The 14270-nt window shown below is 37.9% G+C and overlaps 3 protein-coding genes across 3 annotated transcripts in view; 1 reads left to right on the forward strand and 2 right to left on the reverse strand.

The window, feature by feature from the left end:
• Positions 1–5587, reverse strand: part of LOC138047430 (elongin-B-like) — a 7681-nt gene extending 2094 nt beyond the window's left edge. Inside the window, exons 1-2 of the mRNA XM_068894277.1 lie at positions 5502–5587; positions 5120–5363 (exon numbers count right to left, since the gene is read on the reverse strand). Of these exons, the coding sequence (XP_068750378.1) occupies positions 5120–5363; positions 5502–5504 (247 nt within the window). The 5' untranslated portion in view covers positions 5505–5587. The remainder of the gene's footprint in view (positions 1–5119; positions 5364–5501) is intronic.
• Positions 5588–5676: 89 nt separating this feature from the next.
• Positions 5677–10202, forward strand: LOC138047429 (E3 ubiquitin-protein ligase RNF185-like). The gene is made up of 7 exons (XM_068894275.1): positions 5677–5872; positions 5992–6010; positions 6870–6982; positions 7371–7425; positions 7517–7600; positions 8022–8049; positions 8504–10202. Exons 1-7 carry the CDS (start codon positions 5712–5714, stop codon positions 8599–8601), a joined length of 558 nt encoding a protein of 185 aa, XP_068750376.1. The 5' UTR covers positions 5677–5711; the 3' UTR covers positions 8602–10202.
• A 3547-nt stretch (positions 10203–13749) lies between these two features.
• The window catches only part of LOC138047431 (stalled ribosome sensor GCN1-like), a 70932-nt gene continuing 70411 nt past the window's right edge, over positions 13750–14270 (reverse strand). Inside the window, exon 60 of the mRNA XM_068894278.1 lies at positions 13750–14093. Coding sequence (XP_068750379.1) covers positions 13956–14093 — 138 coding nt within the window. The 3' untranslated portion in view covers positions 13750–13955. The remainder of the gene's footprint in view (positions 14094–14270) is intronic.

The following is a 14270-nucleotide window of genomic DNA, read 5'->3' on the forward strand; positions in this document are numbered from 1 at the left end:
AGAAAGTCACCAGGACAATAAAGTACGGCTTTTTTCTTGAGAGCTTTTGTGTGTAAATATCTTTTTCAGTTTGTTATCGAGATTCCAAGACAAATCCTTATAATTTTTTAGCCTCCGAGTCTGGGCCGCCTGTGATGGACGTAGCATTTGCATATTTGGAAATCACATTGCGACTCTGTCTCTGTGCACTACCAGGAGATAATGCAACAAAAACCCTTTGCAATATTGAACACGTTTACAAGCTGAAGAGTCGTTTATTTGTGTTTATTGAATCTGTTAAATCTGGACCTATGAAAACATTACATGTGGCATACCCCAAGGTTCAACTCTGGGCCCTCTTCTGTTTCTACTTTATGTAAATGATTTGCCGACTCTCAGTGCGGAGGTTTGCTGATGATATGATACTAATTTGTTTTTCACTAGTGATTGTATACAACATCTTGAATCTGTTGTAAACTATGACCTGAAACTAATTTATAAATATTATGCTCCAAACAAGTTGTCAATTAACTTTTCAAAAACAAACTACTGGTATATGCTAATTCCATCTTCTAGATGCCATCCAAGAATAACTAACTATTGACAATATAGAGCAAAAAGGTTATATTAAATATCTGGGAGTCTACATTAAAAAGCAAAAAATATTGGAATCCTAACAAAATTAAGATATTATTTGAATTTTAACAAGCTCAAACAAATATATTATGCTTTAATTTATCTATAATTAAATTATTTGAGTTGTGGCAAATAGTATGGGGTTGTCCCTATAAAACTAGATTACACTGTCTCCAAACTAAGCAGAATAAATGCCTCTGAAGAATTTTCTTTGCACATACTCGGGAGAGTGCCAATCCATATTATAAACTCTTAAGAATTCTTAAACTAGAAAAAAATATATAAATTCAGAATAAGCTGTCTTATACATAAAATTATGAATAAAGCTGATTGAATTCCAGATATCATCTCTGATATCCTGACCCCAGCATCTAGTATCCATAGGTATAATACAAGATTTGCTAGTGCAAATATCAACTAATTCTGGAAAATAGTCTTTCAAGTTTGCTGGATCCAACATATGGGAATCTACAGAAAGTTTCATTCTGGCATGCTGATTACATTTTAGAAATAAAAAATGGGGATCACCGAGTTCGTTTTGAGATATGAGCAGCTAAAGCCAAAATATGGGGTGTTTTTGCAGGGCTTTCCTGTTGCCACGTCACAAAAATGACCAAGTTTTTCAGCATGTATTGGTATTGATATGGTACCATAACATTGCTGTTAAATGATGAAGAGTTGTACATAGTGTCAATCCTTCTAATAAGAATGTTTCTTTCAAGTATTAAAACTGGTTTGAGCCACCTTAAAGACAAAATATTAAGATGGATTTTCTCTTGTTATGCGGACCTATTATGCCACAATATTTAGCACATTTTCCTGAGCAACTACATCATTTTGTTTTACATGGTAACATAACAAAGCTGTTTCGTTAAACAGTATTGTTGAGTCTCAATCTTTCTAAAAGTACAGTTTATTGAAAGTGCTGAAACTGGTCTGTGCCACCTTAACTATTCAAAATCCAACAAAGTGATGTTTGAGGTTGTTTGTATGAAAATCTTCCCTCCCTGAAATTTCTTTAATTTCTTGCCTGAAGTTAGGTCATAAGTAATTATTACTTACTGGTATTCCAAAAATTTAAAAACATTGGGGGGTCACCGACTTTGTTTCAGAGAAAAAGGCAAGGGAAAATGCCTTAATTTTGACAGATGGGTCATCATAACAAGATGTAGCCTTATCTGCTCAAACGTCGAAAATCATAAAGATAATATGTTAGAACAGGGATCGCGTTAACGCAGATATCGTGCATTTTTATGCAAATAAAATCCAAAAAATGCATGATCGAAATTTTAATACGTCCCAGGATGTAAGGCACTGACTTAAATAACTCACACAACTTGCTTTGATTTGTCAGTATATTCTGTTGTTTGTAAAACTGTTGGAGCGATCTGTGATCATAATTGAAGTTCTAAGAAATGGGGTTTAAAACATCTAAAAAGGTTAACACTAAATTTTCGACCGCCTTCTGCGGTCTTCTTCAGAGGAATGTACTCTGCAAGTCACTGAATGCAAAAATATAGCAAAAGACGTCACTGTTCGTTGCTCCTAAGGAAGGAAACCAGTGATGCGTAAACCCTTGGAAAGGGTGCTCTTTCATTAACAGTGTTCTTGTCCAGGAATGAATGTAACGGCTCTAGAAAAAGCCTTTGTCGGCCGGTCCTATGCATATGCGTAAATATTAATTCCAAGTTGGTTACTCTCTATTTCTCATTATTTAAAACATACTCTTTTTCTCGCAGAGGGTCACCAAGATTTTGGGATCCCCCCAAAAATGCTTGGGACCCCAATTTGGCCGAACATGCGGGTCCCAGGACCCAGACTGAAAAATCCTAGTGCCATCCCTGTAGAAATATAGGAGTGGGTTTTTTAGATAATCACATGCCGCTGCGGATGTCAAAAACAGTAGAGTCAATCCTCAATGAACATTTTCACAAGCACTACCCATTGCAAACCACTTCTGAATTCAGGACACAAGGAAATAAAATTTTTAAAAAAGATAACTTCTTACACTGTAATTTTCTTCCTTTCATCATATTTTGTAGATAGTATGAAGAGTAAGTGAGTCACATTTTAAAAACTAGGGGTTACAGATAATCTAAATGAGTAAAAGCAGACCCAATAAGTGATGAGGTGAGAAAGAGGAGATGTTGCTGGATTGGACAAGTCCTGAGAAAAGAAGCAAACAGCAACTTTGCTGTTGCCCTTGGAAGGAAGCCAGAGGAGAAGAGAAGCAGAGGAAGACCCAAAACTACTTGGGGTCACACAGTAGAGAAGGAGAAAGGACAGACAAGGATGGAGCACATGGGCAAGAGCGAGGCAGGCAGGTAACAGTCGCCAGCAGTGGAGGGAAGATGTTTGGGCGTTGTGTGCCTCTTGGCAAAAGGTGAATTAACTTAACTTAACTTAAATCAGGGTTCTCCTTATCAGGCGCTAACCAGTAAAATTTACCGCTTGTAAGAGCACTTATTACCGCCTGCAAACGCTCAGAAGTCACTTATCCTTTGCAGAACGTCCAACATCAACCAAATGCTTTACCGGTTTGAAAAGGTCCCTTAAATGTTGTGCTGAAAACTACGGAGAACCCTGTTAAATGAGTAAAATCTATGTGATGTTGCCATGCTCTTGGAAAATTTCATTTGTCACTTTTTTGCAGGACCTGTCGGGGAAGGACTGAAGCCCAAGATATAAAAAACTTTGTTGAGCATAGCAACAAAGTTTCCAGCAGACGTCATCTTCATTTGGTTAGTGTTTTGTACCATATCTCTCCAAAGCCATCATGCTCATCATCTGGAGTGTAGTTTTTGTGAAATTTAATAGCTGGCTGTTTCCTTGTAGGTCTGTAATATTCAAGTGGACGAGGAAGAAAATACAATTCTGTGCTATTTTCATCAAAGTAAAGGAAAAGAACTTCAAAAACATGCATTCATTTTTAACTAAGAAGCTTGTAGGGTAATGAAAAAATTAAAAAAAAAAGCTCTGTTAAATTTATGCAACGGTTCGTCACTGACTAAAACTAACCCTCCTCCAGCTTTGACAGTTTTCCAAACTTTCAGCAACTACTCAAATAGCTACCTTTCCCAGACCTTTTCTACTCTCCCACTCCCTCTTCTCTTTAACGTTTCATGATGATTTGGAAATAAATGTACCACTCTTTTGCCGGCCTGGAATTTTTCCCCAGCGTTTCTGTCACCAAGTTTTCTTAACTAATGCTTGAAGTAATGCGTGACATATTATAGTTGTGTTACCTGGGCAGTAAAAGTTATGCACAAACAATTAGCGCGAACATCCTTAAGCTGAGCATTAGAGCCTAGAATCACATATAAAAATAAACTATTATTTTTTATCCTAACTCTCAACAGTAAAGACTTATAATCATAAAATTAATAGTAAAAAAAAATCATAAGACAGCTTAAAAATGTCAACGAAATCTAGTCGACAAGAAAACAACTGACTGTGACTGACTACTCACCTCAATTTGATGCGGGAGGCCTTAACCCTTTCACCCCCGTGGGGTTCCCCATTGACGAGTAAAATCGTCTGGCGTTAGACAGAGTAAAATCTATGAGTGGCACTCTTGGGAGTGAAAGGGTTAAGCCCATGAAGAGTAACATAATGAACAAAAAGTCAGAACACATGCTTGATTTGCTCACTTTGACCTGCATCCCTGCCTGTGACTTAGCTTGAAGCATTTTTTTAGACTTTTTCTCCCCAAGTGAAATTGTGTTCATTTATTTGATATTTAGCTTACAAGTATGATTGATACTATTTATCAAAACACCAGAAAGCTGTGTAGTGCTGTTTCCTTAAGAAACAGATGTTGCAATTTGATCTTGGTTCGTACGAAACCTCTGCTAGCAGATAAAAGTTGGGTCAACAGAACATGTAAATGCGACAATAAACTTCAAAACCCACACAACCTCCACACACCATACAAACATCAAATCCTTTCTGCATCTAGGTTAAATTGCCATTTGATGCAACACAACCATCAAAATGTAAAACAATTAACGGATTTGAATATCTCAACGAAAGGAAGGCAGCTCAAACGCACTTCCCAAACTCTGATTACTGCTTAATTTCTAATGACAATATTAATCAATGCCTCAAGTCAAAGACTGTCTAACAGCCTGCAAAACTTTTTAATTTTTCTGTCTTAGCACATGGTATTTTAGATAAGTTTGCTCATCAACAAATAAATGTGTATAAAAAAGAGAATGGCTAGCTTAAGTGCCGAATGAATTTTACAGCAAGCATGATGCAAGCGAAGAGACAACATTAAAAGGGTTAATGCCTTCACCTAAGCTAATAAAGTTAAGCCGATGGCAAAAACAGACGAGAAAGTACAAACGAAACTGTACTGTGGATTGAGTAGGATTATGTTAAACAATAAATCTACCAATGACAGTAAGCACTCACAAATCATTCAAATCATGATGAGTATTGAAGAGGTTTGTTAGTTTACATTAATTAAAACCGGCCCAATTATTAGCTTTATCCTTCATACCTTCTCCTCTGAATGACAAGCTAATCAATGCCGGGGATTGTGCCTTGGCAGTTTGCGTTGTAAAGCCGCAATCCTCCAAAGTTTTAGCATCATCGAGTATCTGATCATCCTTGTACAACCTCTGATCATCAGGACCCTTCTTTGTAATCCCTTCAACCATTTTCTTTAATTCGTAGACAGTGGTGGCTTCCTTGCAATCAAGGAAAATGGTTGTCTTTTCACGACGCACCATCACAAAAATCTCCTACAAATCAAAGAGATTGCAATTCTGATTAGTAGGAGAAGTTCACTGCACTTATCACACGATCTTTAAATGATTCCTAATCACGTGAATAAACTGCCAGAGAAAAATATTTCAAGAGAAAAGAGGCCATTTACTGACCATGATGGCGGTCGACAGAACGTCTGGCCCAATCTCGTTCCCAGGGTCTCCTTTGTCGTGGCAAAGAACGAGGAACGGGGAACGAGGTTGCGGGATATAATTCCATGTCCAAGTACACTAAATAAAAAATCCCACACCCAGTGCCGCGCTAGTTTCCAAGTCTCCGTGACGTAGCCCACGGGAATCAACACTGCAACAGGAATATTGAAAATGGCGACTTCGGGAGGAGAAGTTCCTTCAGCAGACGAACCGACGTCGTCCTCTGGAGCGTCAAATAGCGAGCAACAAACCGGAAACGCGAATTTTGAATGCAACATTTGCCTTGATACCGCCAAAGACGCGGTTATCAGCTTATGTGGTCATTTATTTTGGTGAGAAACTGTATTGAGCTTTATATGGATCATTGATTAGACACGTTTATACATTTACATATTTTTGTTTCCTTACTTAGTTATTAAGATTCTGACTTTTTTATTTTATTTTTTTTCAGCTGGCCATGTCTTCATAAGGTGGGTTAAGTGGTTTTTGTGATTAAAAACCAAACAAGCATGGTTTAAAAGAATATGTTAGTTTAATTTCGTACATTCATGTATCTCGAAAGATTCATGGACGGATTTCCTTATAAGTCTTTGTTTACTTTTATAACCAGCTGGAAGTATTTTAAGTTAACTGTTTCAATAATGATGAATACAATTTGTATATCTTTCGTGGAAATGCATTTTAATCACATGTTCCTCAAGTGCGAGAAGACTCAATTTCAGTATTATCTTCTGATTGAAAACGGAAGAATATGCCTTCCAATTCTTTCAACCATGTCCATGTCAACCAAGGTCAGACTGTTTCAAGCATGGTTCACGGCAACCTTTGGTTGAGCAGTATCAAAATCATATGGTTGTCATGGTATTTAGCAATCCATGGTGCTAACAAAACTTCAGCATTGATTTCCCAGTTGATAACAAGTTTTGGTCTCTCCACTGATGCCGTATCAGTTACTTGCTGATCCCCCCTCTAGGACACTTGAGGTTTCAGAACTTACTGTTGCAATAACAACAACAACAACATTTATTTTATTCTATAATTTACAAAAGGTAATTTACAATCATACAAAAAGTTATCATTGGAAAATTACAAGGCTACCTGGTATACATGTATGTACTGACCCCTTGGGATAACGTAAAAGCTAAAATTGCGAGGGAGCCATATGCAAGTATAGTTGTTTTGACAGAACATCTGGAAATTTTGAGGAAATACACAGTAGTGAGTAGTAAGGGAAAAAGGAAAGACAACTTGCAAATACTATTCTAAGATTTCTTCTCAAAAAGGTCTCTTTTATCTGTCTTACAAATGTCATTTCTCTTCATCATTTAGTGGTTAGAAACTCGACCCAACAAATCTGTATGTCCAGTCTGTAAAGCAGGGATTAGTAAAGATAAAGTGATCCCCTTGTATGGAAGAGGAAGTGCCAAACAAGAAGATCCTAGGTAAGAACCATCCTCAACATACAGTACATGTAGATGGCATTTTTTTGAACCTCTCTGATCTAAAAAGTACCCCTGTTTTATTATTTTTTTTACAATTTTTTTATTTGGCTAAAAATGTCTAGGACAAAGCTTCTAAATAATAGTAATATTATGTTGCCCTCAGAGAGCTTTCATATGATGGATTAACGTTCTCACTGGTGAACACTTGTTCGGTATACAAAATTACTTAATAATAATAATAATAATAATAATAATAATGATAATGATAATAACAATAATGATAATAACAATAACAATAATAATAATAAGAATAATAATAATAATAATATTTTTGTCATTGATCTGAAGAGAGTTCCACTTTAATAATTCTTTTGTTTTCTTTTGTTAGAGAAAAAATGCCACCAAGACCACAAGGAAGGCGACCAGAACCTGAGAATAATGGAGTAAGTGTCACGTAACACTGACTATAAAGTAGAAAGATTCTTCGTGTAACAAGGTGTTGGTTGCTGGTTTTAATCTTTTTGTTTTTCTCAGGCATTTGCTGGATTTGGTGGGTTTGGTGATGGATTCCAGCTTTCCTTTGGCATTGGTGCCTTCCCTTTTGCCTTCTTTTCTACTGTAAGTTGTCAGAATTCATGTGTGTCTGTTTACTTCCAGATCATCAAGTGGCATTGAATTTCTTATTGTTTGGCTTTTTTAGACTGGTATAACTCTTGTGTAGTAGATGGACCCTAACATTTCAGAGAAAAAATGAACACTAATTGGATTAAAAGTGGAACACTTCCAATAACTTCCCTTAAGAAACAGTGAACTGTTATGTTTCATGACAGGAGCATACATGTAATTGCACATGGTCTTGTCGCCAAACAGATACAAACCCACTGTTTCTTATAAAAAGTACTGGCAGTGTTCGACATTTTATCTCTTCTGTTCCATTCTTTACAAGTTGTAACATACATGTACCTGAGCAAAACATCACATTTGCTCACTTTGAGTTTATTTAACAGACTCTAACACATGATTTTCATTTTCGCTGCAGACATTTGGGGGACAAGGGCAAACCACAGGTTAGTATTTTCGCATGAAAATATTATACTATTTGTGTTATGTCTTTATCAATGACATATCTAAGAACATCTGTCTCAAGACTAAAATCAGATTGTAATAAGGCAAGCAAACTCGTTTTATCCAAATTCCTAATACCCCCTTTCTAGATGTCTTCCTCTTTCTTAGGTATGGGATCACTTTTTTTGTATCTGCCATTAAAGTGCATTGAAAATGCTAAATGGATTCTTTTTGTTGGAAAGAGATATAAATAACAGAGGGAGTGCAGATTGTTTAATTTTCAACCAAGGATACTTCCATTTGTAGGGCTCCAATTGGCTTACAACATCTTGCTCATATACCATACTATTGCACCTTAACATAAGAAATTGGTCATATTGAACTTGTATCCTGTCTGTGCTCATGGAATTATAAATACTGATTTATTTTTCTTTGATTTTTTTTTGTTTTTTGCAGCACAGGCAGGGTCACCACAAGCTGACGATGAACAGTTTTTGTCAAAGCTTTTCCTTTGGGTTGCTTTCATGTTCATGTTTTGGCTGTTAATTGCATGACATTTACAGTCCGACATCTACCTCAAGTTATTTTTGGTAAACTTGTGAGACCTAGTTAGTATGAAGTACCGGTAAGTTTACACCCACATTGGCAAATTAGCCAAACTAAGTCCTAGCCTGCTTGCTTGTCCAATGGCCATTTGCTGGTTTATTTACTCAATAATTATGGTGATCGTATTTGTCACTCATGCCAGCTCACCAGCATGCAGGCCATGAGAATCCAAGCAGTTTAAAATATATCATCCAGGGCCCGGTTCCTCGAAAGCCGATTAACTTAATCCAGGATTAGCGTAAACTTTTGTTTCACGTTTTCAACTTTTTGGTGAAAGTTTCTTTTGCTTATTTTTGTTTTTCAAGATTGACGTCTTCTCATGTAAAGTTCTGCTGAAAATCTGCGTTGAACAGCATTTGGGAGTAGAGAAATAAACTGCTTGGTTAATTTTTAATCTTAGATTAGCGTTAATCGGCTTTTGAGGAACTGGGCCCAGATTTCTATTCCCTTTCATTGTCTGTTAGAATATTTTATAAGATCATAATTTGTCATTTTTCTCTAAGGAGGTTTCTTTATGTAGTATAGTTGACAATGTGTGACTTGAACATGGCAGACCAATCAGGGACATTGTGGTCATCAGGCTTAATCTGATTGGCCATTATTTGGCAGGACCTGTGTTCAAAATTAATTTTAAATAGTTCTACAAACTGATGGGTGAAGGTCAACAATTCTGGATTGGACGTCTGACCTCGTGCAACAATCCTATTGAGTCCAGATTGCAAAAAGGATTTACTGACATAGTCTTTATTATTAAAGGGGCTAGGTCACGCTATTTTAGGTAATTTTGTTAATTATGAGCTCTAAATGTCACACTGGCAGAGCAAGAGTCTTTCATTTGCAAAAAATCACGGCCACATAACAACTGAGAATGATTTTCCAGCTGTGTATATGACATTTTGATATAGACTGATATAAATTTGAAAAAAGGTGGGCCGACGTTTTTCAAATTTACCCAAATTCAATCCATTTCAATCCTCTCCAGTTTTGTCCATCCATGTCCCTTCTTGGCTTCCCTGTGTTTTGGTAGAGTTCTTCTATAGTTTTGAACAGTTATTTTGATATTTTAGTTAATTCTATGACCATTCGATCAGTGCTGAAATTGCATAAAAATGGCGTGACCTAGCCCTTTTAAGAACAGATGTAAACAAGGTGTTGACAAGAAATTTGCCTGTTCATTCCATTACTTGATACTGTCAGCAGTTTGGCTATTTGAAATAAAAGGTATTGGCAAGTCAAATAAAAATAGCCTACACATGTGTTAAGTTTTATGCTTAGGATGCTTATGTACATAGGCGTATAAATTTACATAGTTACAGTGTTAGAGATGAACTTTATGAGGTTTGCTGATTTGTTTTGGTTATCAACGGGCCTAAAAGAATTGGCCATATTAATGGATGAACGTATTTCCAGGGTGGGATGAAATTTATGACTAACATGAGGGCCGTAAATTATGACAAACATATCGCATTTGCACTTCAAGAACAATTTTTCTCGTTAATAAACTACAGGAATGTATGTTCAGTAATTGAATAAAATACTTGAAACTTCACTCAGTAGGTAAAATGCTTTAACATGTTAAGTGTACCGTACCTTCTGATTCTGAGCCTAATCAAAACAACAACAGGCCCAGCTTCCTCCAAAAAACGAAAGCCGTCGTAATTTCCTAACCGAAAGACTTTAGTACCAATTGTGTTTTTGATGAAAGCACAATGACTTAACCCCTTTGCAATTTGCCTTACTGGATGTTACAGTAGTGTCAAGATCATGTTTGACGGTGGGGGTAATTGGGTCAATTTTTGCTGGGTATGTGCCGCTGGCCTCTCAGAACCTCTACCCCTTTATAATCTATGTCATGGCCCCTACTTCGTGGCAAATAATATTGGCCAAGTTGCAGCAGATGCTTCCGATGCGGCCAAACGAGAGGCAGATAAGAGAAAAGTTGCCGTTAAAATTTCCCTGATCGGTAAGCTAACGTATAGCACTCTTAAAGATCTTTGTTTACCAAATTTACCCGCTTAGAAACATACGACCAGCTTACAGAAATTTTGAAATGCTCAGTATTACAAACCCAAAGTACTTGAAGTTGCAGAATACTACCGTTTCCATCATACACTTCAGAGTGAAAATGAAACTGTTACTGAATATGCTAACAAGTTAAAACGTTCAGCAGTGAACTGTAATTTTGGTACATATCTTATAAGAGCCTAGCCTCATTGCAGCCGTATTTTGTGTCGGTCCCATTCTCCCCCCCCCCACATGACTCTGAGATTCAGCGCCGAGTATCTCGCACCTCATCGGCTTTCAGCGCGTTACAACAACAACAAGTTGCAAAATGAGTGGAGACACTTCACTCTCTTGGGGTCCTTGGGGCGTTATTCATTTACCTATCACCTCCCACACTGCAACCCTCTTCCTATCAATGTTGCTTGCAATACAAAAAAAATCTTGAAAAGTGGAGAGGGAGGGGGGAAGTGGGAAAGGTCGAAATTCTAGATCCAGCGGGTATTGAAAGCCAGAAAATGTTTTTTTAACAACCTCATTCTGAAACATGGCTAACCTTAGCTCACCACTTACGCGGGCTTTAAGTGTTCCACAAATGATTCCGGGGACAGATATTGAAAGTCAGTTGGTGGAACCATCACGATATCATTAAGTTTGGGATTCTACAAAATGCGAACACAACCACAACTCGATCTATCCTCCACAGCAAAGGCTTCGCTGGTTTGGCCACGTTGCCAGAATGGACGACGCCAGAGTCCCAATACAGTTTCTCTTCGGTGAGCTTAAAGGAAACCTCCACTAAAACAAGAATACAACTTCAAAATATTTAACATAATGTTTACAATCAGAATTGTTCAAACGTTTTTTAATGGAATCGTTTGTATCCGAGATAAATGAATTTCAAAAACGCTTGTTTTGGTGTTCAAATTTCCTGGGCGCCGCCATCTTGAATAATTGTGACGTATTATGGTTGCTCTTTTGTATTTGCACAAACAGCTTTTGTTTTAAAACAATAGGGCAACCATGACACGTCACAATTATTCAAGATGGCGGCGCCCGGGAAATTTAAAAACCAAAACAAGCGTTTTTGAAATTCATTTATTTCGGATACAAACGCTCCCATTGGAAAACTTTCGAACAATTTTGATTGTGAACATTATGTTAACTATTTAAAGATATATTTCTATTTTAGTGGAGGTTCCCTTTAAGTATGGAAAGACCCTTTACTGCGATTTTCATAATTCTGCGGAATCTTATCTTCAAGCGCCGACGGCCAAACTGCGTTTTGGCTTCCATCAATCACACGAAATCAATTGATGCGTGACGTACCCTATCAACCAGCATCTTTGGTTCCCACGGTACATTCGTACAGTCAAACCCGACGCCGATGCAAAGCGATGGAATATGTACGAATCTTTTCACTGAAGAACCTCCAAAAAGATATCATAATGGTATTCCAGCTTTGAACCAAACAAAAACTTTGACTTTCCGGAGGCGGAGTGATGATGGATTGATTGATGGAAGACAAAACGCAGTTTGGCTCTTTGCGCTTGAAGGCGAGATTCCGCAGCATTATGAAAATCGCAGTAAAAGGTGAAAGAAGTGTGCTTCAAAGGAGCTGAACATCCTTAGCCTTGATATAATAGCCAAGTCCTGGTATCTGTCAGCCCACGATCGCCGAATGTGGCGAGCTCAGCTTCGTGCAGAAAACAACAACTTGAGCGAGGACCTAAGACCAGAGCTTAAACCAGAACCAGAAGACGCAGGAGAAAAGAGAAGTCTAGACGGGTAACTCATCGTCATTGATGACATGGGCCATAAGTGAGTGAGTGAGTGAGTATGCATTCTCAACAGGAAACAAAACAGAAATTTTCATTCGAGTTGATCCTCTTAAACTTACCTTCTGAGTCATTTCTCAACTGTTCATGACTCGCTTTGAAAAGTGAAGGCAACTTCCAAACTGCCTTTTGCCTTCTGTTGATCAGTTTGAAAAGAAATGAGTTACTTAGCCTGAAAACAAAAAATGCAGGTCTCCCGACTATTTTAAGAGTAAACATTGCAAACAAGGCCACACCCTAATACCACCCATCATTCGTGACAGATTTATCAGCATCTTGGGCTCCTTTCCTTTCCTCAATCTTGCTCGTCCTTTTTTTTGAGAATCGTGAAGATATGTCTTACCAATGATAGAATTTTGTGAACCTGGGTGACGCATCATCTTTGAGATGGTTTTTGCTCAACTTTTGGAGTATTTTGACTTTGCTTTAGATGTCAAAATGCAGTTTGGTAGTTAGCATTAGGAGTCAGTGGAGATTTTGTACGATTATGAAAAACACCCTCCTCAAAGAATTTGGAGATGTTGAGAAGAGAATTGTTTCTATACAAACACCAAAAACGTTCCTCCGATCTCTCTCTCTCTCTTTCCCTCCCTCTCCCCCTCTAATCATAATCTTTGCCTTTGTAGCAGGAACGGCGACTCCAATTAAAGGTTGACGGGTATGAATGTCCGTAAAGCTGATACAATGATGAGAAGCTTTCGATTTAATTATTATAAAAGAACCACATTACTATGATTATAGAGGTTATCTGATCAGACACTAAAACCCCACCACAATAAAAACTAGGTCCGAAACGTTTCACTTAAACGAGATTTCAAACTTCAGGATAAAAACTGTATTAGACCTTTTGGCCTTTTGGTCACGTGATTTGTACTGTGAAGCACGTGACAAAACGCCCCTGTAGATCGCAGGGAGCTCGTTGAACACCCCGGTTGTAGCCTGGGGCCCGTTTCTCAAAAGTCCCGATAACATTTCGGGCCCGAAAAGCCATCTGTGAAACCGCCAACCGCTTGCTTTGGAAAGCCGATCTTTTAACATGTTTTGAAGGTAACAAAAAGAAAAATGGCTGTGAAGTTTGACGACTTAAATCCTCTCCGTTCTTGAGACACAAAGGGAACTGTATCACCCGAAAATGGCCCGTAAAGTTTCGAGACTGTCGAGAAACGGACCCCTGAACACCAGAGGTGGTCTCTACCTGGAATTTGCAGCCTCGTTTACGTTCAAATTTTTAATCTGACACGATCAAGTAACACGTGATTCTCCAATGGTTCGGAAACATTTATTTGCAATTCAAAAAGCCACATTTGAATTGTAAAATTTGCACATTTACTATTGGAGCTTTCTCAAAAGAACCTGCATTTAGGGATGGTAACATGTCCTGTCACGGCTCTCGTCGACTGATGTGATATTGCTCCGGCGACACATGTTCATTGTTGCCATAGCTACACACCAAAAAGCCGGTGTCATCCTTGGTCCACAACGGAGAAAGAAGCTTCTAACTCATCAGCTTCTTCTTCCAGTGTTGCTAAGCGACGCAATGATCGACGACACAGATCTTGAATATTCTCTGCAGTGCTGGCATCAAAGATGCGGCAACATGACTGAAATAGAACACAAAAATGATAAGGTATTTTACCGTTGTAGAGTGTCTAGTTCCAAAGGTGTTAAATTGCGGAAGAAAAGGTTTTTCTCACGGAAAGAAATTTTGGACAAACTATCAACTTTCTTCGCTTAAGGATTTCCGCTCTTTTGCTTTTTCTTAGCGTGTGGCTGCTATA

The sequence above is a fragment of the Montipora capricornis genome, chromosome 4 (assembly GCF_036669925.1).
Source record: "Montipora capricornis isolate CH-2021 chromosome 4, ASM3666992v2, whole genome shotgun sequence".
In the NCBI taxonomy this organism is placed as follows: Eukaryota; Metazoa; Cnidaria; class Anthozoa; order Scleractinia; family Acroporidae; genus Montipora; species Montipora capricornis.